Genomic DNA, 23,865 nt, shown 5'->3' with positions numbered 1-23,865 from the left:
ATACAAGTTGCAGCAGTTGCTTTGTGTTGACACATTTAACTTCTTTTCTTAAGAAAAATGAATTCTCTATCAGGATATCTAACATGTAGTTACATCTGAAGTCCATGGGTACGTACACATTGTGTACCTGTTTTGCTGGCATTTGTTTACACAAGTCTCAAGTCTCTTTGAATATTGTGCAGATAATTCAGAAGCAAAGCTGCATTCAAGTAATGTCTGAAACGTAACAGCAGCTGTCTAATAACGTTAAAAATCATTACACAGTCCAGGAGTCACAGAATTATGGGAAAGATATAAAAACACAACTTTCTTTTTCTTAAATCAAATGTTTTTTTTCAGTCAATTCGGAAGATGATTTAACAAGATCCTTTGCAAAGTGGCCAGTTTTGAAAGTTTTTTAGAAAGACAAAATAAAACCAGATATCTTGATTCCACTAAACACGGCACTACTGACCTCAGGTGTAACAGGGGGAGGCCGTCTCCATTTCCTGAATCAAACAGGATATTAAAGAAAGAAAATAATCAGTGTGCAACTAAAAGAAACATAACCATATGTCATTTAAAGGAACTAAGGTACAGCTGTGTTGCTCACTCTTTGGGGGATGGAAAGCGCTGTTTGGGGACACGAGTCTCACAGATTACAGCGTTGGTGTTGTTTCTGCAGGAGCAGAAGGAATAACACAGCTTTAGCTTTTGCCTGCGACTCCTGGTGCAGTACGTGTTGAATAGAGAAACACTTACAAATAGCTGACACTAAGGCCAGCAGCGTTGTCTTGGTGCCTGCAATAAAATACATTTTAAACAAGGCAATAACAAACATTTAATTCATATCATTTTGTATTTTCCATCAATGTCTAGTATGTCTGGAGTTGTACAAAGGAAGCTTGAAAACAACACCTTGAAAATCGGCTCCAGAATGACCTACAAACACATGGTCAACCAAATATTTAATTGAATAAACTTTGACTTTAAGAATGGGAGGGGTTAAATCAAGACTAAATTCAACAGCAATGAAGATCATCTACCTCTGATTTTGCCACCCGACGTGATCATTCGCTGTTCTACTGAAAAGAGCAGGGTTGTAAACATGATGCATTTAAACTGAGGAACTAAAACTCAAAGCGCTGGCGTAGGTTGGTCTTACCGAGAGAACCGGCTCCAAATAGATCTCCTGTGTGTTGGAAACAGTTATTTTCAAAAAAATGTGTCATATGGATTTGTCGATTTTTAAAAAAATAGCAGACTGCTTACATACCGTTTTTCAGGCCTAGGAGGTTTCTCCCTGTCTCCCTGATAGTATCTCCTTGACATTTTAATAAAGATATGAATTTTTTTTCAGACAAGAGACTACCAAAAGAAAAAACAGTCTTGAGGAAATTAAAAAAAAAAAGCTTACCTGGATACTCTATCCCAAAGAGATCTCCTATTAAAAGTATGAACACACACACGTCTTTACATTACATTGAATATCATCTAAGATATGATCTTTCTTTAGCCATACTGACTCAGGATGATCTTTTTTGAATGAGAAAATAATTCAGAGAGCAAGTCGTCTTTCTTCAGCATAGGTTTGATGCTTAAATACATGCCTTTTCTCTGGTCTCAGTGGTGGTCCCGGCTGATCATCAGGGGTTTTCCTGTTCGTCAGAAAAAAATACTGAAATATATCCTTTAACAGGATCAAACACACAAATTACAAATAGCCTCATTAAAACAGCCATCTGTGTCAATTGAATTGGTATTACAAATGTAATGACACATTATGGACTGCTGTCTATTTAATTTACCTCTTCCTGTAGATGAATACCCCAAACACAGCGGCTAAGACGATTAAAATGAGCGCTAAAAGTGTGACCGGAACGACCACTGGAGCAGAGCTTCTCCACTGGTACATCATTGTTCCTGGTGATGCAGAAGGTTAGCGCAGAAGGTAGTGAGAAATATCACTCAAATCCTTGCGTGACATGTAAAGGAGGCAGATGAATATTGTGCTCTAACCCTTCACAGTGAATGAAACCGTGGTGGCTTGATGCTTTTTACGCCAGAAGACGACAGTACAGGTCAGGCTTTTGGGTCCGTCTCCTCCAGCAACCGTGAATGTGACGGTGGACGTCCTCTGCCAGATGCCTCTTGATAATGAAATGTCTGAAACCTCACTGGTGATGTAAGGGACACTCCATGAAAACTCTGGAGGATGTGATGGACATGTGTGACTGACAGAACACGAAACCTTTACAGTTGAACCAGCATCGACTTCAGCCGGAACTGTGGTCATCACTGGTTTTTCTGGGGAGGCTGAAAAGCACAGAGCATAGTCATTGTTCAGATACAAAAAGAAATATTTCATGGCGTATTTAGACAGTGTAAGTCATTAAGATAGATTCTGTACCTTTCATAACAATAAATACACAGCTGTTGTTAAATTTGTATTTATCATTTCCTTTCTCTGCATGAAAACAGAAAGGCCCATTGTCAAAGGGTTTGATGTCATCAATCTCCATTGAGCATTGTCCCTCTTTCACATCTCCCAGTATTCTGGTTCGGTACAAAAAATGGTCGATTACATAGCTCCAGTCATTATGGAAGACAATGCCCCCCTTTTTTTTGGACCAGATGCCACGGGTCATGGGTTCATCCTCTTCGTCCTGGAAACTACATGGGATCACCACACATGAGTGGGTGAGGGCGCTGAATCTGAAAGGAACGTCTGCAGCCAGAACATGAAATGCTGTAGAGAGAGGTGAGGGTGGGGGCTTATATCAGTCTACTTGTCATAAATCCTGGAAAGGTTCATTTTGAGAGAACTGGAAATAACACCCACTGTCATTCTTATGTGGCTCTGACTCAACTTCTTCCACTGGTTTCTCATATTCTGGAAAAAATTAAACCAAGCAATACCCAAATAAGTATCTTCAAGTGTCATGTTCTCATTAGACAGCAATTTAACATTGCAATGGATGTTCACATCGACTCGTGGGAGTTAGATACAGAGACTGATAACAAGATATAGGGCAACCTGTGGTGGGGTCGTCTGAACCTTTAAAAAAATGACATTTTCTTAAAATGAATACACAGTATTGTTCATTCCTAAGAAACTAAATTGTCCGTTTTGCTTCTTGATTTTGTGAAATTTAGAAAACAAGCAAAAAGTATAACCTCCATAAGCTGTTTTTCTAATCTTTCTCATCTTTTTTTTGGCTTTAGAAAACCTTGACTGACGTCAGCAAGCTGTCATTCACACTTACTTAATACCATTATTGGTCAACCGTGTGAAGGTGAGAGACTGTTTAACATCAATTATGATTGAACAAGATTTAGGCTATTTTTTCTCTCTTTAGTTTTTAGTTCTCCTTTTTTTAAATTGTGAGACAAAAGCCCTCCAATCGCACTGTACACTTGCTTATGCATCTGCAGTCGCCTAATGATTGATTGCCACCACTGTCTTTTATAATTCTACAATTAATGCTATTACACTACAGCTGACATTACTCACAATGCATGAATGCAGCCACTTTCACACGGAAGTCCACAAATTCTACTCTTTAACAACCTCTGCTTCCTGAATAAAAACTGTTCAGTTGGTTAACAGCTTTTGGCAGAACAGAAACTAACAGAAGTGCAGAAGTGCATCAATAGTGCTTTAGGCTCACAGTTGATACCCCCATTCAGGTCAACACTAAATGCAAAAGATTTCCAGTGTGATCAGAGAGAACATCTTGCATCTGAGAGACCATAACCCTGCCCTTAATGAGCTTCAGATTTGAGAGAGCTTCGTTTCCTATCTGTGTCCTAAGCTAATTAGCTGCTGGTTTCAATGTACCCACAACTCTTAATACCCACATCTCTTAAAGTGTCAAACTATCAGATGCTACATGTAAAAAACTCACTTTTTATGTGGAGAATTGCAGAGTCTGAGGTATTTCCAGTGATAAACTTTGCAGTGCAAGTCAAAGATTTTCCATTATCCTCCAGAGAGCCAATAAATGTTACATTGGACTCTGTCTTATATGTATTGTCGAACATAATTTTGGTTTGAAATGAACTCTGCATGTGTTTGTAGTTCCACACAATGGTGGGTGTGTTTTTCTTGCATTTGTAGGAAACAGAACAAATGACGGTCTTTGCTACACCCTCTGTTGTTTTGCCTGGTGGTTCAACCATTTTGATGTCTTCGTAGGGACCTGAGAAGAAAATGTGATAATATAGACAAAGTTCAAGAGCATTTGAATTCTTATTCTTTATTCTAACTCGGCACCTAATGTACTCACATTCAACATTCAGTTTGAGATCACTTGTGGCTCTCTGGTCACCGGGGTATCTGACAGTACACTTCACACTCTCGTTTTCTTCTTCTGCAATCCACGTTCGCGCTACTGTTCTTTTCCAAATCCCATCTGATATCAGAGAGTCCATGAGGTGGTCTGTTCCAGATATACCATGTAGAGTTAGGACCGGAGGATCAGAGAGACATGTGTGTTGAACACTGCAAGACACTCTGCTCTGTTCTCCCACCCTTGGGATACCAATGATGCTCAGCTGTGGTTCCTGTGCACGGTCTATGAAATCAAAGTGAAAAAAGTGAAAACAAAGAGAGAGCAGAAGTGAATCTAAACTTTATAGATTACAAGCAGAAAGTTGACTGCATAAGAGGAGATTAACATTTACCTGAAACATGGATCTGAGTGGTCTTATCATAAAATGAGTGGCCCTGGTCGTGGTAGGAAGTAATGGGGTTTTTGTCGATCCATGGGTAGATGCGGTCTTGGTCGTGTGACATCTCCAGCTTCTCTATCTTAAGGCTACAATTCCTGTCCTCCGCAGAGCCAATCACTGTGGTTATCCCACTATACTTACTGATAACATTTCTTCCTCTTTGGTTGAAGACGGCTGGGTAACCTCCGCTCTGGAACAAGTACCATATTACTTGGAGTCCCTGAGGCTGGGAGTTACTGTAGGAGAACTTGCAAGGAATGAGAAGACATGACCCTCTCAGTCCTGTTATTCTTCTGGGAGTCGAGAAGGACCAACCCAGAGAGAGCATATTTCCTGCAAAAATTAAGCAGATGAAGCAAAGTTCCAGGTTTTTAATTAAGGTTTCTGTGGAGTAACTATCTGAAATGAAAACAAATGACAAGTACTTTTTCTGTTGGTGAAGATAACATGGCACTAAACATTAGGCAGGGTTCCATCTGAGCCCTGCTTCATGGTAAATAGGGATAGAGACACAAAACAAAAAAAATATTGCAGATGGCTACAAACTGATAAATTCCATTGTCTGCAAACATCATGATGTTTGTGAAGTTTGTGGGTGGGGAGAGAGTCATCCCAGTAAGGTACAAAATGTCTACTTTAAAACAAGCCTTGATGTTTTCCAAATTATGTTAAATGTAGGCACCTAACCATGCCTAGATGCCTAAACCTAACAAAACACAACATTTAAAAAAACCTAGAAACAATGAAAACAAGTTAGAAAGTAAGGGAGTAACTTAAACAGACTTAGGTCTCTTTGATGTACTGTTTAGGACATGTTCCTAACCCATGATGATGAGTCTTTAGCTTTTTTTTGTGTCCATCTAAACAAGAAAAAAAATGATTGTCCAAGATCATAAATGCATGGACTTCTTCCTGTCTTGTCAATTTATAAACCCACATGATCCATCATAGATCATAGCTGCTCTAAAGAGCTAGCTTAATAAAAACATTTGGTTCAGGTACAAGTTTGAATGCAGAATGCGGTACAAGAACTTTATATATATATTTTTAATATATTATTTCCCTCTTTAAAAGTTAATGCAAAAATTATTTGAATTGAGCAGCAATGTGAAACAAATCTATGATCATGTGATATTGTAAAAAAATGTAAAAAAAATCAAATAAAAAAAAAGGCGTGGATTAGTAACTACATTCTACAAAAATGCATTTCTCTACAAAAATTGTTGGTGATGCAAAGGGAAGACAGTCTTAGATGGCTGGTAAGGTTTTTACATGAAGAAACCTATTTGCGCTCACTTTTAACTTGGAGGGTGATCCTTGCTTGCTGTGTCTGTCCTCCAGTGAATCGTGCGTCGCATATCAGAGATCGTCCATGGTCGTTAGCTGTTGATGTGAATATCAGTGTAGAAACGGTCTTCCACAAAGTATTCTCTTCTACCTGTATGGTATGAGTGGAGGCTGGCATGCCAGCATAGTTCCACGTGAGAGTCGGTATATCTTTAGGGCACGTGTATAAGGCAGTGCAGGTTACTTTGCTTGCAATTCCCTCAAGGAATTCATTTGATGTAGGGCTGACAGTAAACTGCAAATAGAAGCCTGAGACAGAAAAAGTAAATAAACGGTAAGAATAAGCATAAAGGAAAAATGAGTTTAGTAATGCATGGCCATTACATACATTTGGCATCAAAGGTTTTGAAAGCACTTGTTGTAATGCCACCAGGGTGTCTGGCAGTGCACTTCACAGTTTGATGGTCTCGCTCTATGACAAAAGTTGTTGTCAAGGTAGTTGTAGATGTGCCATCTGCTCGATCAGTTTGACGTTGATGGTGGTTTTTCAGCGGGATGTTGAGACTGAGAATCGGGGGATTTGTGGAACAGGTGTGATCGACGGAGCATTGCACAGTTATGCTTTTTCCAACCTTCATGTCACCAGTAATAACAATTTCTGGATCATTTGCCCTGTCTTTGCAAAGGAAATAATAATTAAATACACATGCATACACTTAATAATCAGCTATAATTTCAAGTTCAAACTGGTACCATACCTACAACCTCAATTGTTACGGTTGTGTCATAAAAAGCATAGGTGCTTTTTCCAACATTCTCTGGATCCACCCAAGGATAAAGCTTCTGTCCGTGGTGAGACCACGACACTGGATTTATCTCGAGAGTGCAGGTTTTGTCATATGGAGAACTTAATAAACGTGTTTTTCCTTTGAACATGGAGATGACATCACTGGGGTACCACTTGTCATAAACTAAGGGATATCCTCGGCTCACATACTGGTACCAAACAACACGATCTGGTCTCTTAGGTGGATACATAAAGTAATTAAAACTACAAGGGATGACCAGGCAGGAACCCACCAGTCCTTTGATATTGTTTGGCAAATTAACATTCCAAGTCCTGGACCTGCAGAAAACCCATCCTGCAAGAAGGAAACAATAAGGCAAAAAAAATTACTAGAATAAAAAAATATTTCAGCAAGGTCAGTTTTTATATGTTTGATGAATACTTAGAATTAAAAATGATTACCAAGAACCCAGAAGCGCAGGAAAAAATGGCTGAATCCAGACATCTTAGGCTGAAGAGAATGTCATTTCTAAAAAAACTAAACAAGTAAAATTTGCATTTGCATCATGCATTGAAGCTGTCAAACAAGAATCAACATTTATATGAGGGTTGCATGGTGGTGTGGTGGTTAGCACCGTCGGCTCACATCAACAGGTTCGATTCCTGTCTGGAGCCTTTCTCTAATTTCTCTTGACTCTAAATTGTCCCCAGGAGTGAGTGTGAGTGTGGATTGTTGTTTATCTTGTTTGGCTCTGAGTGGCCCTGTGATCGACTGATGACCAGCAGCTGGGATAGACTGCAGCCTCCCCCCAACCCTAAATTGGATTAAGTGGGTATAGAAAACGGATGGATGGACATTATATGGTTCAGTGTAAAGATGGAAAAATTTAGCTCAAAGCTGCAGGGCAAAGACCTCCTATCTTGGCTTTCAAGCTTGAACAATTCCAGCAGTGGTGTTTTGCGTAGAGAAACCGTCACACCCAACACACCCAAACCTTATTTTCTGAAAAAGTACAGGTTATTCAACCAAAACAGGATTTTAATAAACACTGTATGTTTCAGATGTTCCAATTGTAAGAAATAAATTGGTAAAAACATACATCATGCACCCTAGATTCAACTGAAAACATGTGATGTTACATTTCTCTAGGTATTTCAATTAAATGATGAAGCAACATTTAAAACACACCAAGAAAATAAACAGCACCAAATGTGCCAGAAATACAATTTGTAATTTACTGGAAATTATTTCAACTTTGTTTTATCAGCAGACATGTCATAAATAGAAATCAGGCAGCTAAAAGCAGGAAGTTGTTTCTTTAACAAATGACAAAATATATCAATAGACTGAAACAATTCAGCTTGTTTCTAAAGCTCTTTAATCCTCAAACATGCAAAACAAAGTAGAATTTCCCTTTGAAGAAAACATTCCGAGTACCACACTGATCTTATTGTGATACCTCATTTATAGCATATTAATGTACCTTACGAATAATCAACTGAGAGAAAAACTGAATTAAAAGTAATTTAGATGTTTTCACTGATTGAATAAATATACAAATAAACTGTACATTTCTATTGTCTCCTATACAATACATTACAAAAGTCTGTAACACGATCAGCACCCAAAGCATGTCGCACCTCTGAAATCATCATCAACATTCATCTATTGTCATTTACTTATTCTTCAATCATTAATGAGCAATTCGTTTTAAATCAGAATTTAAATTTCTGAAATGCAAGAAAATTACACTTCCCACACTTCTCTGTAAAATTGCAATGACTTACCTCCAGCGTTGAAATTAAGAAGAGTTACCACTTTGACACTTTTAAAAGAAACCCTTTTTTTCAAGCCTGCCCTAAAAAAGTGGGAGGGGGATATGATTTCTCACTTACAAGGAGAGCAAAGATCCTGCTTGCTTTGAAGGATGATGTTAAATCATGGGGGCCTACCACGCTGGGAGCTGCTTTTGGTCCACTGACGGGGGTGCTGTCCTGTGGACTGCTCTGGCCCAGGTGGCTGGAGGGCTCTGCACCTTGGTGGCCCCCAAGGGTGGCTTTTTCCTTGCCTTAGGTCTCGGTGCCCGGCCATATCTCTGTCTAATAGGTGCAGTGGGTCTGAGCTTGTGTGCGTGTGTGTGCGTGTGTGTGTGCGTGTGTCTATATGTCTATGTGTCTCTCTGGGTATTTATGGGGATGGGAGGGTTGATATGTTTTATCATTGTTGTTTTTAGCCTCTGTGAGGCACTTTGTGTTGCTTTTTAAGTATGAAAGGTGCCATATAAATAAAATTTGATTTGATTTAATAGAATGAAATAGAAAATACTTTATTCATCCCCTGTGGGAGATATTCAAAGTTATTAATAATTCAATAACTTATTAATCTATTAATACGACTTCAGTGTAAAAAAACACAAGTTAGTCCTTTCTTGCAAGCACAGGATTAGAAGAAGCAATGGTAGCTGGGGGCTCAGCAGGGGGAGCACTTAGGGTAAACAGACTCTTGGGAGAAGCAAGGAAGAAATCCAGGATATATTAAAGTAGAGGGTATGGTCCATGTGAGCCTTTTGAAGCGTGGTGGCCATTTTAGGTGAGTTGGCCTGTATGGCCTTGTTTTTGCTGGCATTTTTAGTGATTGTAGGACTGTTTAGGTGAGTTTGTCTGCTGAATCTGCTAGTGTGTCTTGTCCTGCCTCCACCCCTGGCACCCTCTATACTTTCATTTCCACTATGACTGGTGTGCAGTTGGTGAGAGGCTGGGGTAGTTTGTGGTTGTGCACAAAAAGATGGTTGTTGTGGTGTGAGGAGCAGTGGTGGCTGGCATTAGGGGAGGGACTCTGGGACGCCAGTGATCACCGTCTAGCCTCCTGGAGGTGTTGTGGGCCCAATTAGACGAAACTCTGATGAAAGGAGGTTCCCACCTGATGACCCCAATGACATGTTGGTCAGCACTGCTCACTGCTATATAGGGATTGTAGGGAATTTTTCACAGAGTCTGGTCCATTTTTTCTTTAGCACAAGTTTTCTTGTGTTTACCTAGAATCATGTTGACTTAATTGTCCCTAGAAGTGAGTGTGCATGGTTGTTTGTCTCTTTTGTCTCTGTGTGGACTGGCAGGGTGTACCCCAGCCTTTTGCCCTATGGCAGCTGGGATAAGCTCCTGTGACTTTATTCTATTGCTATGGCATATGGGGGTTCCTTTCGAAGATAGTTGGATGCTTTTTTTGTGTCCCTGCCATGTATAAGATGGAAGGTGGATGCAGTACTATCTCAGCTATTTAAATCATAAATTGAGCCAAAGCCAGTAGCTGGTTGACATAGCATATAGTATAAGACTGAGTGCTGATTAAAACTGACTACAACCATAACAAACTAAATCTGACCTTCCATTGTCATAAGGGAAAATGACAAATCTTAGTTATCACAGATGAATCAGCACTAACTCAGCACCTTCAAATTGTGGTGTAATTGTATTATTAAAGTTCAGTCGATGTTGTTTCAGATAATGTATTTACAAATGTTTTATTCCTCTAAGTTTACCCACAGGTGTGTGTCTGTGTAAGTGTGCTCATGTAGCCATATCAACCATGATTTATCATTTATCATGATTTACTTCACCCATATTTCAAATTTAGCCATCATTTTGAGCTTCACGCCTGTCTAGTTACAAAACAGATCTCACCCACTTGCGACTCCCTCATGTTGACTAAATCTTTCTAGATTAAGAGATCATATAAACACCTGCCAAGTGCTCAAAAAAAACAAATGTAGTTCATGCTTGAGTTGGTTTCTCGCTTGAAAGAACAGACATATAAAGTGTAAATAACATCAACAGCACAATACCATTGTCGTACCACATATTTTGGATATTTTATCATCTTCTCAGATTCAGGGAAACTGGAACTGAACTAAACATCATTTGTGGGATGGGAGAACTTGTGCCCAACACTTTCTTTTCACATTATTGTGAATTTGAATTAAAATCCAAATAACTGCACTATTTAGAAAAGCCACCAACAACATATGTAACTTTCTTCAATAAAGCACATGTTTCTATGACCAAAAGCTAACATATCCCCAATCTATTTTTCCCGTTTTAGAGGAAAAATATAAAGTGTAATCTAAGCAAAAATATCAAAAACCGAAGTGTATTAAACTGGGAAAGAAATGGAAAAACTCATGAAACCTTACACCAAAGCCTGGTATAACACCATACATGTTTCTTCTCTAAAACGTACGCCAAGTCGACTAGCTTCTTGAGAAAAACAAAAAAAAGAGGAACAGAAACTATGCACTTTTTTCCAAGCACATAAATAAAGACGTGTTGTTTATTCTTAAAAAGATGAAATGAAAAAAAAACATGTACTTCCCCTTAGTGAATCTATGCAAATGACAGTGAAGCTAACCATTTATTGATTTTCGCAAAGCTTGAAAGTTCTCTTACTGCTGATCAGTTCGAGATCATCATGAGCCATCAAAGCAAAAACCTGAACTGTCTTGACCCGGTGAGGTCTTTTGTTTTGTATCTTGTCTTGTCATTTCTTGTTTTATTTTGAAAGATTAACATTCCCTCTCGCTTCAGGTCACTTGCCATTCCTCATGTGTCACCTGTCTGATTGTCTTCCCTGATTCCCTGAGTGTTTCCACCTGTTCCCCATTTCCCCTCATGTGCATTTATATGATCTTTTGTTTGTTAAAGTTTCATAGCACGTCCGTTAAAGGAGCAGTTGCGTTTTGTTTTCTTGTAAGTTTCATAGTGCCTCCGTTAGAAGGAGAGATTGTTGTTTCTTGTACAGTTTTCATAGTGCCGTTAGTGGAGTGATTTTGATCTTGTTATTGTTCTTAGTGCCTCCGTTTTCCAGGAGAGTGTCTCTGATTTTGTACCGCCTCTTTAGAAGAGAGCGTTTAGTTATTTTGTTATCTTTTATAGCTCTTTCTTTTATAGTTTTCTTCCTGGAGTGGAGTGAGGGACAACTGACTTGTTGTGATAACCCTGCATCTGCGTCCTGTGTCCTGCCGGTTTCTGACATGAACATTTCACAGTGTGAGGAAGTGCTAACTCCCTCACTGTATGCTGGGTCAGTTTCATTTACACATGAGAGCTTCCTCTCACCCCTAATTCATCCTTCCTATCTTGAAGCAGTCCACCATTCATCATCCACATCCTTCATCAGACATACTTCTCATGAACTCTTGACCTAATACACACTTCCCCTCCTGCCACCCTTTTATTGGGTCAAAGGTCACCTTTCAAAAAAGTTTGAAAAACAGGTATCTTTATTCTCTTTTGTGGCTGTACAAAAGGATAGATGTGCATTGTAAGATTTCATTGGAGGTAACTGGGCTGATCAAAGTCCAGGTTTTGTTTGGTAGATATATTTTTCTAGAGTTTTACTTTGCTAAAGTTTTGTATTGTCATATCTTGACCCAATGAGAAGTAAGAAACAGACAGGCTTTGAATGTTCCCTTTCTCCTAATTTGCCGGTCAGCGAAATACAGATTAAATGTAAATGTTCAGAACAGGTATGTCTTGAGTAAATTGGGTCCAACATTTCACTCAGGTTACAAGAATAAAAGAAAAGATCAGAATATACGTTCACTTCTCCCATATGAATTAAATCAACCTCATTTTGACTCCCAGCTTATCTTTATAAATCTCCTCCACCACACCATCAAAAACATGCAGGGCAGTGGGTCATGAGGACCGGTATTGAGAAACACTGGACTAGACCAAGAAAGTAGGGTAGATGGGGCAAAAGCAGTAATTCATCGTAAAAGTCTTAGATTTAACGTTTTCACTTTAACTTTACTACTGTAAGTTTTAAGTTAATTTAGAGGCCCAGAAATAAAGGTTTCAGTGGATTATTCTTCAAAGTTTCAGGGGGTGTCGCGTCCTTGGCTATTGGAAGATTTTTACTTAGGCCTTGGATTTTAAAGGATTTATTTTAGACAGATCCCGTTTGTTCTCAAAGTGTTTATCTGATCTTTCCCACATTGGACCATGCCTAACCATTTGGTTCCATTTTCATTCTAATGCGCCACTTATAGATTAATTCAGATAATAAATTTAGATGCAGGTTGAGAACACAATATTATCTGTTTAAAACCATCCTTCATGAGTAAAACACGATGGGAACTTCTACATTTTAACAAAATTCTCTTTCACTTTTTCTACATGAAAGGTACATTTTCCTCCCAATATGCTGGGAATAACTAATAATTCTTAAAAAAAACTAAACATTTTAGTGGGAAAAACATTGAAAACGTAAAAGCTATCATGATTGGCACAAAAGTTGGAAGTAGTTAACATAACTTAGCAGCCTGACTGGCATGTTCATAAGTAACAAAATCTGCCCTCCAGTCTCTTCATTATACTCATATCATTATCATTTGTTGAAGTATTCGTGAGCTACTTTTTGCAGGATCGTCCTTAGTCAGTCAATGCAGTCACTGCCAAACTTTGGCAGCTTAGATCTTAGGAAAAAAGTGCTTAGCAAAACAATAGGACATCAAGTCATATTTACTTTAGCAGCTAAAAATTCCCTCAGCTTGCCATAAAAAAAACATCTGCTCAACAAAACTGTTTCATATCTTTATTTAATTGAAATAAGCATTTGCTTTTATAAACAAATAATGATTGCCAGAATTATAGATCCAAACATAGCACACACAGTATCAATCATGGGATTAAATGTACTTTCATATGAGACTTTTGCTGCGATATACTTAGCCAAGGATTACCACAAATAATAATTTTACAGCATGGGTATTGTTGTGATGTTGTGATTTTGTCAGCATGTTTGCAAAAAGCGACTGATTTTGAGCATAAATGCAGCATATTGGTTAATTGCTTATGTCATGAACTCTCTGATTCAACAGTTGTTCAAAGGTTTCCGTAGACATTGAGATCTGCACTGTTCATGTAGTCGTCACCATCATAATTCTGCAAGAATTAAAGGGTATTATCACAAATGTTTATAGGACCAGTGTACTAAAACTTATTCCGTGGAGCAAATCACAGGCAAAAAAAAATCATACACTCATACCTCTTTGAAGTTGTTGGACTTTGGCTGGCTAAGGTCCATTAACAGCAACAACAACAGCAGGAGGAGGAAAAAACAGTGATTTAACATATTGATGCACCACAACTGATTCTGTATATAAAATGGCTTGGTTCAGTCAAAATAAAACATGCACCTTTTGGGGGATGGGAGACGAGGTTTGGAGACTTTTTGTCCACCGCAGGATTGTAAATTCACGTTGCTGGGTCTGTTAGTCACAATGAATGTAATAACACTTTGCAAAACAACTGTGATCTATTTGAAGATCTTATATTTAAAAAAAACTTACCTCTCATCAAAGTCTGGCATGTCCCTTCTAGGCCTCCTGTTAAAGAAAAAATACAATATACATATCATATATATACTTAGTATATACATTTATGAAAAACACTGCAAGGATATGTCAAACTTCTCAGAAAAAGTTGTCTTACTTAGAAAATCTACTCCAAATAGATCGTCTGCACAAAAAAGAAGAACAGAAACTTTATAAAGGTTTTAAGGAACATAAGAACATAAGAGAGTTTATCTTCAGTTTAAAAAACGCATTCCACTTGCGCAAATTACAGTATAAGCAGAACTTGTTGGCCTATTCAAGGCTAAAAGAGGGGAGGTATAGAGTTAGTCACTGAAATTGCTGTCAGCATTCAGAGAAGTGAAGATTTTTGAAATGTCACCTGCCTTTGAGCAGGTGGTCCTGGGTTATCAGAACGAAACCTGAAATTTTTACAGAACCGTTTAGAAAGGAGTTTAATGCTACTAAGACAACATTATTTTTCCCAGCAAAGATGAGAAAGCAACCTTACCTCCGAGACATCCTGGATAGCCGGTTCCACATGCTGAATGGGTCAGAAATGAGGGATTATGTTAATTCAATTAAATGAAATCCCCTGATATTATGCAAAGTGAACTTAATCTGCTTTACTACATTCTCACCTGCCATCCCGACGCTGGAGCTCTGCAATGCGATTCCTTCAGCCAAAAAAAGAAAATCAATGCTTTCACGAAGGAGTACATCATTTTTACTGTTGACAATTTATTTATGTTGAGATTCTGTACATGAGCAAGAGTATGTATTTTTTTTCTTGATGGGGTTGGTAATGATCTGATTCTTTCTATGAAATTAAAATTGCTTTGGTATATTAATACTCACTTGTACTTTTTCACCACGACAATGCAGAGAAGTCCAAAGAGCACAGTAGTGCCAGCTGCCACTGCGACGGGAATGATTATGTAATTATAGCTTTTTGTACCTGCAACGAGTTTGAATCGGGACATATTTACATTCAGATTTGAATGTACATATACAGGGACTTCCTCAAACTTCAAGAATAAAGCAGAAAGATCTCACGTATTATGTGAATTGGTAAGACGTGTGAGGAGGTCATCCCTCCATGAAACACTGCTGTGCAGTTGAGCTCAGTGTGGTCATCCTGCTCTTGAGGAATGAACGTCAGGATGGACTCCATCCTCCATCTACCAGAACCTATGTTTATGTGAGTCTCAATGATGCCTTCTGGACTGATTTTCCGATTCCATTTGAGTTGAGGCACAAACGAGGGGCAGTTGTGGAAGACTGAACAGGTGACGGTGAAAGGTTTTCCTTGAATCGGTTTCCTTGATGAAATAATCTCAGGGATTGGTGGAATATCTGTAAATAAAGAAGCAGTGATCAAATAAGAGGCAAATTGCAAAAACAGAAAACTTACTACTGATTTATGAAGACATGGAAGTTAGCGACATACACTGCATTTTAAATTCAACGCAGCTTTTGACAAATGAGAACTTGTCTGTGGTTTCAGCTTCCTTCACCAATTCAATCCGGAAACAGAAAGGACCAGTGTCATGATCTCTAACTCCAGTTATTTCTAAGGAGCAGTTGTTCTTATCCAAATTTCCAACCAGCTTTGTTCGCTCCCTAAAGCTGTCCAAGACCTGTGTGTTATCAACATTGTAGATCATTTCATTCCATTTTTCAAAGCGATGCCAGATGGCTCTGATTTGGGATTTTGAAAATGTTTGGCCTTCAGGATGGGTGAATGTACAGGGTACCACAACACAGGAAGAAACCAAGGCATCAAGGTTTGATATAACAGAGGCAACCCACTCTCCACTCTCCACAGTGCGGGAAATAGCTGAGGGGACAGAAGAGGAGCGACAAAGAAGTAAGTTAGTAATGAAGAGTATGTGCAAACAGACAAATAATAATGATAATAATAATCATTTACCTGCCATAAGCAGACACAATATCATCCTATTTTTCTGTTTGTCCATTCTTCTTATGTGTAGTTGGTCCAATATACTCTGCAATGTTTACATCAGGTTAAAGGACACGAAAAAATAAAGTGACGACCATTACAGTCGAACAACAAAGTTGCAAGAAGTGACTTATCTTCCGAAAGCACTTTTGTTTACCTTTGGCTACATTTGTTTATACTCAGTAAAGTTTGGTGTACATCAGGGCAAAAAAAAGAGCTATTATTTACATGTTCTAAAGGTAAATGTCACTGACTTCACACATTGAAATTCATCATACTTTAAAATAGTATAAGTTGATCCTATGTATGATAAAAAACAAATGGATTAGACTACATTAAAAAATAAGTACCCTATGGTCCATCTTGTAGTGTAACGCCTGTAATATGGGCACCAATTAACCTGACATGCACGTTTTTGGATGGTGAGAAGAAGCCAGAGCTCTCGGGGAGAACCCACGCATGAACATGCAAACTCCACACAGGAAGGCCCTGGGATTTGGACCAGAAACCCTCTTGCTGTGAGGCAGCGGTGCTAACTACCACACCACCGAGATGCTTCATCTGTCATTCGCCCTCAATTATTGTACTCCCACAAACTTCCCTTTCAAAAGTATGGGTTTGCTCGTTTCCTCTTTTAAAAATGTAGTTTTAGTAAATCAAGACTACATGTGGATACTTTTACTAATCAGTCTTACTATATAGTCTTCCATAGCTTATTCTATATCTGAATGCACTCTATATCTCTTGCACTTTTTTTCCAAAATTATTATAAAATAAAATTCAATATAGAACATAAAAATCCAGTGTTATCCTCTGTAATAGTATAAACAGTACAGATGACCATAAAACAGGAAAACTCGTCTTTGCAGCCAAATCGAAGATCAGAATTTTTGTTTTTTCTAAAATGGGAAGGAAATTGCATCTAAAGATTCACTTCCAGATTCGCCGAGTCTATTAGCATAACTGTTTCTAAGAAATGTTATGGTAAAAAATGGCAAATATTCCATCAGCTCAGCATTTCCTAATCTTGGACCTCGGGCCCTTGCCCTGCGTGTTCCTGACCCAACGGAACATGCTTCAAGCCATGGTGGTTGGGTGAGCTTACAAAGGAGTCAGGAGAGCGGCAATCACGAGACAACAGCTCGGTGAATAAGACAAAGTTAACTGTTTAAAGTTCAAAAGTACGGGTAAATTGCCCACCTGCCAGCGCAAATCTTTAAAGAGATGCACCACTACCACATTGTGATTGCAGTTGACTTGCATAGTCACAGTTAAACCGTCTAATTGCCTTTGCAGATCTTTTAGACTTTAGCAGAAATTCTGTAAATCCAGTCCAGAAGAAGCAAAAAATTCCCTGGACATAAAAGTTTTGAATACGCTTGATCGAAATGAGGCTTTGGACACAAATTATGTCAACACCAAGAGAGCTGTGGAGTTCACAGGTTCTCTTAAAATGTAGTTTTGTGCTATTTGCCATAAACAGATATCACATGTGCCACTTTTGTTGCTGTTGTCATACAGTATGTAGTTGAGGCTCTGTATTTTCACAGTTTTCTAGCCGACCTGTTTGTTTTATGCCTAATATCAAATGCCACTTACATTTTTTAATCATTTATCATTTTGATTAAGTATCAAAATGAGTACTGAGATCTGTAAAACAACTTTTTAAGAAGTATCTGCACTTCCTTTTCTTTGTATTCTTTGAGCCATTTTGAGTTTCAGTCATTTTGAATAAATAACCCAAAAAACAGTGATAAAGACAAAACCAAACATCTGTAAATGCTAAGCTGCATTTCTTTTTCTGAACACAACAGTACATTGGAAACTTTAAAAATGCAATTATTTACTGAAAATATACTGAATCCTAATCTCTTGCAAATGCTATGTTGAACCATACTTAAGTATAGGGCAGCATTTCAGGAATCTTACCTAATGAGGCTGCTGTCTTGCTGAGTGAGCTGCTGTGTTTACCAAGAAAACCTCCTTGAGAGTGATGGTGTGACAGATGTGTGACTGTTCTCTTTCTCTGAAAATGTGAAAGCTGATGTTGAGGCAGTAGCTGGGAACTTAATCATGCGGGAAGCAAGGAGTGGTCTCTTTAGTCAACCCTGCACATACTTGCATGTAAATTTTCAAATCAGTGGCATCTGAGGGCTATACAGGAAGACTGCTGACAGAATTAGACAGTGTCGTTCAAAGTGTGAAGACTCATCACACTTTTGCACTTTCGTGATCCTAATCTCTTGTTTCTAAGAGCTCATGGCACAAATTTTCGCAGAAAGACGTTTCGTTTTTCACAAATTTGACAAAAAAAAAAACAAAAAAAAAAAAACACATCTTCTCTGCAAAACTGCACAAAGCTAAATCAAGGCCTCCACTTGTTTGGAGTAGAAGCTACTAGGATGAAAAATACCCTGCTCATATGTGTTGTAGCCAAATTATATATCGCCAACACACAAGGCACCAACAATATATATTTATAGCGGACACACGTAGCGTGATGTGATAAGATATAAGGATTTATCCGAAAGTTCTCACTATCTGAATAAGCCTTATTTCACCTCGTTTTAGGGCACCACCTTCAATCGAAGGAAAAAGACAGAATCTTACGATTCTGGTATGTTAAATTAATAATCAATTATTAATTAATAGCTAATAAATTCCAGTCTCATATAGTTGCTACTCGTGAATTCTCGTTTTGTTGGACTCACACGTACATAAAGAACACATACACAAAAAACGGTTGATTTTATATATATATATATATATATATATATATAAGTGTTCTGTGAACTTTGTAAAGTAATAAAAGCGAGGCTTCCTACAATGGCACATCAGTCTTACTTTGACCATTTCCTCTCCAAGAATTATATGACTTCTTCTTTCTTGAGACAGCAAGCTCAAATTGTGACGAACGGTGTCAGAGGGTGCCACGGGGGGCCACGGGGTGTCAGAGGGTGCCACGGGGTGCCACAGGGTGTCAGAGGGTGCCATGGGGTGCCACAGGGTGTCAGAGGGTGCCACGGGGTGCCACAGGGTGTCAGAGGGTGCCATGGGGTGCCACAGGGTGTCAGAGGGTGCCACGGGGGGCCACAGGGTGTCAGAGGGTGCCACGGGGTGCCACAGGGTGTCAGAGGGTGCCATGGGGTGCCACAGGGTGTCAGAAGGTGCCACGGGGGGCCACAGGGTGTCAGAGGGTGCCACGGGGTGCCACAGGGTGTCAGAGGGTGCCATGGGGTGCCACAGGGTGTCAGAAGGTGCCACGGGGTGCGACAGGGTGCCAGAGGGTGCCACAGAGTGTCATGGGGTGCCACAGGGTGTCAGAGGGTGCCACGGGGGGCCACGGGGTGTCAGAGGGTGCCACGGGGTGCCACAGGGTGTCAGAGGGTGCCATGGGGTGCCACAGGGTGTCAGAAGGTGCCACGGGGGGCCACAGGGTGTCAGAGGGTGCCACAGAGTGTCATGGGGTGCCACAGAGTGTCAGAGGGTGCCACAGAGTCTCAAGGGGTGCGACAGGGTGCCAGAGGGTGCCACAGAGTGTCATGGGGTGCCACAGGGTGTCAGAGGGTGCCACAGGGTGTCAGAGGGTGCCACAGAGTGTCAGAAGGTGCCACGGGGGGCCACAGGGTGTCAGAGGGTGCCACAGAGTCTCAAGGGGTGCGACAGGGTGCCAGAGCAGCTGTAAAAGCCTGTTAGATCCTGCCACGGCCTTGCCACAACTGATGCCACTATTTGTGGAAGCCAACGCTAATTATCCGCAAACGGGTCGTCAATATAGTTATTAGCTATGACCTGTTACTCAATCATTACTTCCAGATGATGATGTAGTTTTTGAAGTTGTTAAAATATTTTTAATGAAAAGTCTTAGACCTATAATGTAAAGTCACTGCACTTGAGATGGAAACTGTCTTATACAGTGTTATGTATGTCAATATATATATATATGTGTGTAAGCCTTTTACCACCGGCTCGTGTGTTAAAACCCACCTTATGCTTAAAGATGAAGCTTAACTCCTATCCAACGTCTTGTGGTAAAAGTCACATCTCAAATTGTAAGTCGGTCTAGGGTACTGTATGATCCTCACTTTTAAATGAACAGTTAGAGACTAGAGGATACACTTGACCTGTAACATTTATATAATGCTTTAAGAATAAGTCACAAATCAATAAAATCAACACAGGATCTCAGTTTACAATGTATATTATCAAGCACAGAAACACACGCTTTGAGTGCACTCTATAAACGTTGGCGCGCTTCAGTTGGAGCTCATAGTGAAACCTTTATTTTGTCGTACCTCCGGGTGTATGGGAAAACAGCTGGGCCAGGCTGCAGTTTAAGGATCCCCCACAGTCGTCTCCGACCACATCAACTGGCAACGACAAACCTCGGTCCCACAGCAGCAACCCCACGCTCTCCAGCAGCAGCGACCGCAACTGAACTTGCCTTGTGTCTCACCAACACAAAATAGTGGTGTGGAGTCCAACTCACAGACCCTCCGGACACGTTGGTCAATCACACTTCCAAGTTCACAGTCCGCCACCGACAACACTCCACCCAGACGACGCTCACAGTCTAGGAGTCTCAGCTCGTCTCCTCGTGCTGCTTTTTCTTTTCTCGTCTTTTCGGGGCTCTCCTGGAAGTGAAAAAAACTCTAAGGTCATGAACTGACGCACGTAACCGTAACTTCTATGAATGAAATTATATTTTTAAATCACTCATTTTAAACATAAATTATTTATACATTTTAACAGTTTAACTTCCATACACAAGTTAATAATGAGTGAAAATCTTTACTTACAGTCTTGCTAAGCTACTAAGTGTTTTTGGGTCACAGGAAAAGAGGCAGGAGAAAACTTCGTCATCAGTGACCTTTTAATGATATATAATATGCATAGTAATAACGATAATGATAAGCTATGGTAAAATCACTCGAGGAAACTCAACATCTCAGATCTCAGAGTCTTTCAAAATCTTGGATTTCTTTATTTTTCAGGTTTCATCAAAGATGATTTGTTTGTTTGACATGTCTGCTTTTTAAACCGCTTTTTTTCTTTTTTAACTGTTGTTCAGCGTAGCAGACACAGCTGAACCAGTGAGAGGCAAAAGAAGAAATCTATTGCAGTCCAAAACACATGACAACCATGACCAGTTCTTTTCACAGTTTTTCCCAGACTTTGGTTTTAACTTCATGATTGCTTTATAGTCGATGTCCATGGTCCAAAAGAGCAATATATAGAAAATCCTCCTTGCTCTTTTTTTTTTAAATCTATTTATGAATTTATTTTATTGACTACTAGCTATAGAAAACTTTATCCTTGAGATATGAAGTTTCCTAAGAACCTAGGTGAACAGGGGACATTGTTTGCTTTATCATAATGCCATCGATCCTAAACCAGATGATTGCCAAGGCTTGATGCCATGCATGTTTAAATAAACTGGCCTCCTTCACTGCTTCGTCAGAAAATTCCTATTGGCCACATGGTGGTGCTGTTAAACTGAACTGGTCTTCTCCAGCAGCTGAAGTTGCTTTCCTCTCACTACCTCCTCTCCAGCAGCTGAAGTTGCTTTCCTCTCACTACCTCCTCTCCAGCAGCTGAAGTTGCTTTCCTCTCACTACCTCCTCTCCAGCAGCTGAAGTTGCTTTCCTCTCACTACCTCCTCTCCAGCAGCTGAAGTTGCTTTCCTCTCACTACCTCTCCAGCAGCTGAAGTTGCTTTCCTCTCACTACCTCCTCTCCAGCAGCTGAAGTTGCTTTCCTCTCACTACCTCCTCTCCAGCAGCTGAAGTTGCTTTCCTCTCACTACCTCCTCTCCAGCAGCTGAAGTTGCTTTCCTCTCACTACCTCCTCTCCAGCAGCTGAAGTTGCTTTCCTCTCACTACCTCCTCTCCAGCAGCTGAAGTTGCTCTCCAGGAAAGGAGCTGGTGTGACATGCTAGTTGAAGAGTTCGTGAAATCATTCTCAGCAGATCAGTGACGACAGCACACGCAAAAAATGTTTTAAGCAGAGTCTTTGTTTTGTTCAGTTATTGTCAAACTCTGAGGGAGGGAAGGGATTATAAACTCTAAAAATCTTGTTATGAGCATTTCTCTTAATAAGAATTACAGCCAGATGAACCAGCACTCTGGTTACAAGCATGGAACTGTTCCGTGATGAATAAATGTTTACATCGGACCAGCAACACAATCCTCATTAAATCACATAAAGACGACACAGATGTAGTGGGAGGTGATCAGGGTCAGAAGGTGGAGAACTTGTGGGGTTGTTTTTCTCCTCTTCAAAGTCTGTTTTGTCACATGTGGGCTCGAAGGGATTTTAAAAAGAAGGCAGAACCATAACACTACTTGGATGATAAAAGCGGAAAAGTGTTCAGAGAAGTATTAATAATGCTTTTGTTTTATGAAGAAATGATAGGATTCAGTTTCATTTCCCACGCCAGTAATTTCGCAACCGCATTTTTTTTCATATAAAAGCAATGGGACTTCTGAAACAGACTCAAAACTCTAAAGGGTCGTCATCAGTACAAATCTAATATATGCAGGGTGTTCTTGGAAATGTTACCAGAGTCAGTCACTTGTAAGTGATATGAAAACTATAATCACATCAACTGAAACATATTGAGTCCTTCTGATTATTTTCATCGAGCTTTTAAATCCCTTTACTCTGAATGAAGCAACTTGCGTAGTGCTTGATTAAAACAGATGACTGACCATTAGATTTTTAATCAGCACTGTTTAACTTCCATTGTTATTTCTTTGCTTAATCTTTAGATTTGATTAACTGTTCCTTTGATGTCCGATGAGGTCAGGCCCTCTATTGGAGAGCAGGATTGGCTTTAAAATGGGAGAGTCTGACCACCTCTTATTCAGCTCTGGATCTTGAGCAGACAAACCAGCATCAGAGGACATCGCTGCTACTCGTTTTAGTAACCAGGTAAAAAAAAACGAGTTAAATGAGTACTATATGTTTTCACTTAATATGTTATTAGCAAAGTTTTTGGTAAATGTTCTTTTTGAATCACAGACCTGCTCTTTGCGTATTACAGTTCGTATTTCCTGTAATGGGTAATTCATCATCCACCGGCTTCATAACTTCCACTCCGAAGAAAATGTCCTGGAGGCGACAGAAGGAGGACACGCTCAAACTAGAGGACTTCTTGACGCAATGTGAGGAGGACCTCTGGAGTATCAAAGGAAAGCGAAGTTTAACTGTGAAAAAGGTCCACCTCACTCACAACATCCGTTATGTTGACCTGGCTGTTCAAGAGAGTGGCGATTTCCACCTAAACAGGGGGGAAATCCTTAACCCTGGCTTTGTTGGAGACCAGGGACCATGAATAACTGGAACCACTTTAAATGTTTTGATCTACACAACAACGCAACAAGTGGAAGTTCTCAGTTGTGATGTTTGAGTGGGTAACTGCATACAGCTCAAGAACCCATCTTAGCTGCAACAGAATGCAACAGTTCAAACATTTTTTTTTTTGCTTTTATCACACCACTGTAGGTGTGAATTTGTGGGAAAAAATAGTGAGATCTCATTGCAAAGCTCAGTTGTACAATGTTCCCCTTTTGAGAGAAGATATTCGCGATGCAGGCAGAGGTGACACAAAGTGACTTTCCAAGTGAAAGTTTTAAAGCTATAGCATCAACTGAGTAGTTGAAATACAGTGTTTATGGCTCTGCTTTTGTCAGACATATGATCCAAGTTACAGTCAATGTAAGAAAAGTACCTGAATGTATGTTTAAGAATATTTTTCCACAT

At 39.6% G+C, this 23,865-nt stretch overlaps 2 protein-coding genes across 3 annotated transcripts; both read right to left on the bottom strand.

Moving 5' to 3' along the window:
- Window positions 1–745: 745 nt before the first annotated feature.
- Window positions 746–7,360, bottom strand: LOC140316597 (uncharacterized). The gene is made up of 16 exons (XM_072394496.1): window positions 7,250–7,360; window positions 6,759–7,142; window positions 6,389–6,676; window positions 6,010–6,309; window positions 4,666–5,046; window positions 4,269–4,556; window positions 3,888–4,181; window positions 2,822–2,872; window positions 2,390–2,728; window positions 1,999–2,295; window positions 1,788–1,902; window positions 1,397–1,637; window positions 1,256–1,303; window positions 1,026–1,171; window positions 898–921; window positions 746–780 (listed from the first exon to the last, which is right to left on the bottom strand). Exons 1-12 carry the CDS (start codon window positions 7,290–7,292, stop codon window positions 1,538–1,540), a joined length of 2,880 nt encoding a protein of 959 aa, XP_072250597.1. The 5' UTR covers window positions 7,293–7,360; the 3' UTR covers window positions 746–780; window positions 898–921; window positions 1,026–1,171; window positions 1,256–1,303; window positions 1,397–1,537.
- A 7,047-nt stretch (window positions 7,361–14,407) lies between these two features.
- Window positions 14,408–18,094, bottom strand: LOC140316623 (myelin-associated glycoprotein). Of its 2 annotated transcripts, XM_072394528.1 has the most exons (8): window positions 18,032–18,094; window positions 16,073–16,148; window positions 15,590–15,979; window positions 15,196–15,495; window positions 14,998–15,097; window positions 14,781–14,816; window positions 14,651–14,683; window positions 14,408–14,561 (listed from the first exon to the last, which is right to left on the bottom strand). In XM_072394528.1, the coding sequence occupies exons 2-8, from the start codon at window positions 16,116–16,118 to the stop codon at window positions 14,492–14,494; spliced, it is 975 nt and encodes a 324-aa protein (XP_072250629.1). In that variant the 5' UTR covers window positions 16,119–16,148; window positions 18,032–18,094; the 3' UTR covers window positions 14,408–14,491. The 2 variants fall into 2 exon arrangements, with proteins under 2 accessions (XP_072250629.1, XP_072250628.1); XM_072394527.1 differs by lacking the exon at window positions 18,032–18,094 and having other exon boundaries at window positions 16,073–16,289.
- Window positions 18,095–23,865: the final 5,771 nt, after the last annotated feature.

Source organism: Leuresthes tenuis, unplaced genomic scaffold, assembly GCF_036924035.1.
Source record: "Leuresthes tenuis unplaced genomic scaffold, fLeuTen1.0.hap1 SCAF_10, whole genome shotgun sequence".
Lineage (NCBI taxonomy): Eukaryota > Metazoa > Chordata > Actinopteri > Atheriniformes > Atherinopsidae > Leuresthes > Leuresthes tenuis.
The sequence above is the reverse complement of the archived record's forward strand: the minus strand, read 5'-3'. Positions and strand labels throughout refer to the sequence as shown.

What these genes read in the sequence shown, in the direction of transcription:
- LOC140316597 (XM_072394496.1), bottom strand. Translation starts at nt 7,292, where the DNA reads ATGTCTGGATTCAGCCATTTTTTCCTGCGCTTCTGGGTTCTTG. An exon ending in CGTAACAATTGAGGTTGTAG is followed by an intron (nt 6,677 to 6,758) that starts GTATGGTACCAG and finishes TCCTTTGCAAAG; the next exon opens with ACAGGGCAAATGATCCAGAA. An exon ending in GATCACCCTCCAAGTTAAAA is followed by an intron (nt 5,047 to 6,009) that starts GTGAGCGCAAAT and finishes TAATTTTTGCAG; the next exon opens with GAAATATGCTCTCTCTGGGT.
- LOC140316623 (XM_072394528.1), bottom strand. Translation starts at nt 16,118, where the DNA reads ATGGACAAACAGAAAAATAGGATGATATTGTGTCTGCTTATGGCAG. An exon ending in ATTGTGTCTGCTTATGGCAG is followed by an intron (nt 15,980 to 16,072) that starts GTAAATGATTAT and finishes CTGTCCCCTCAG; the next exon opens with CTATTTCCCGCACTGTGGAG. An exon ending in GTCGTGGTGAAAAAGTACAA is followed by an intron (nt 14,817 to 14,997) that starts GTGAGTATTAAT and finishes TTTTGGCTGAAG; the next exon opens with GAATCGCATTGCAGAGCTCC.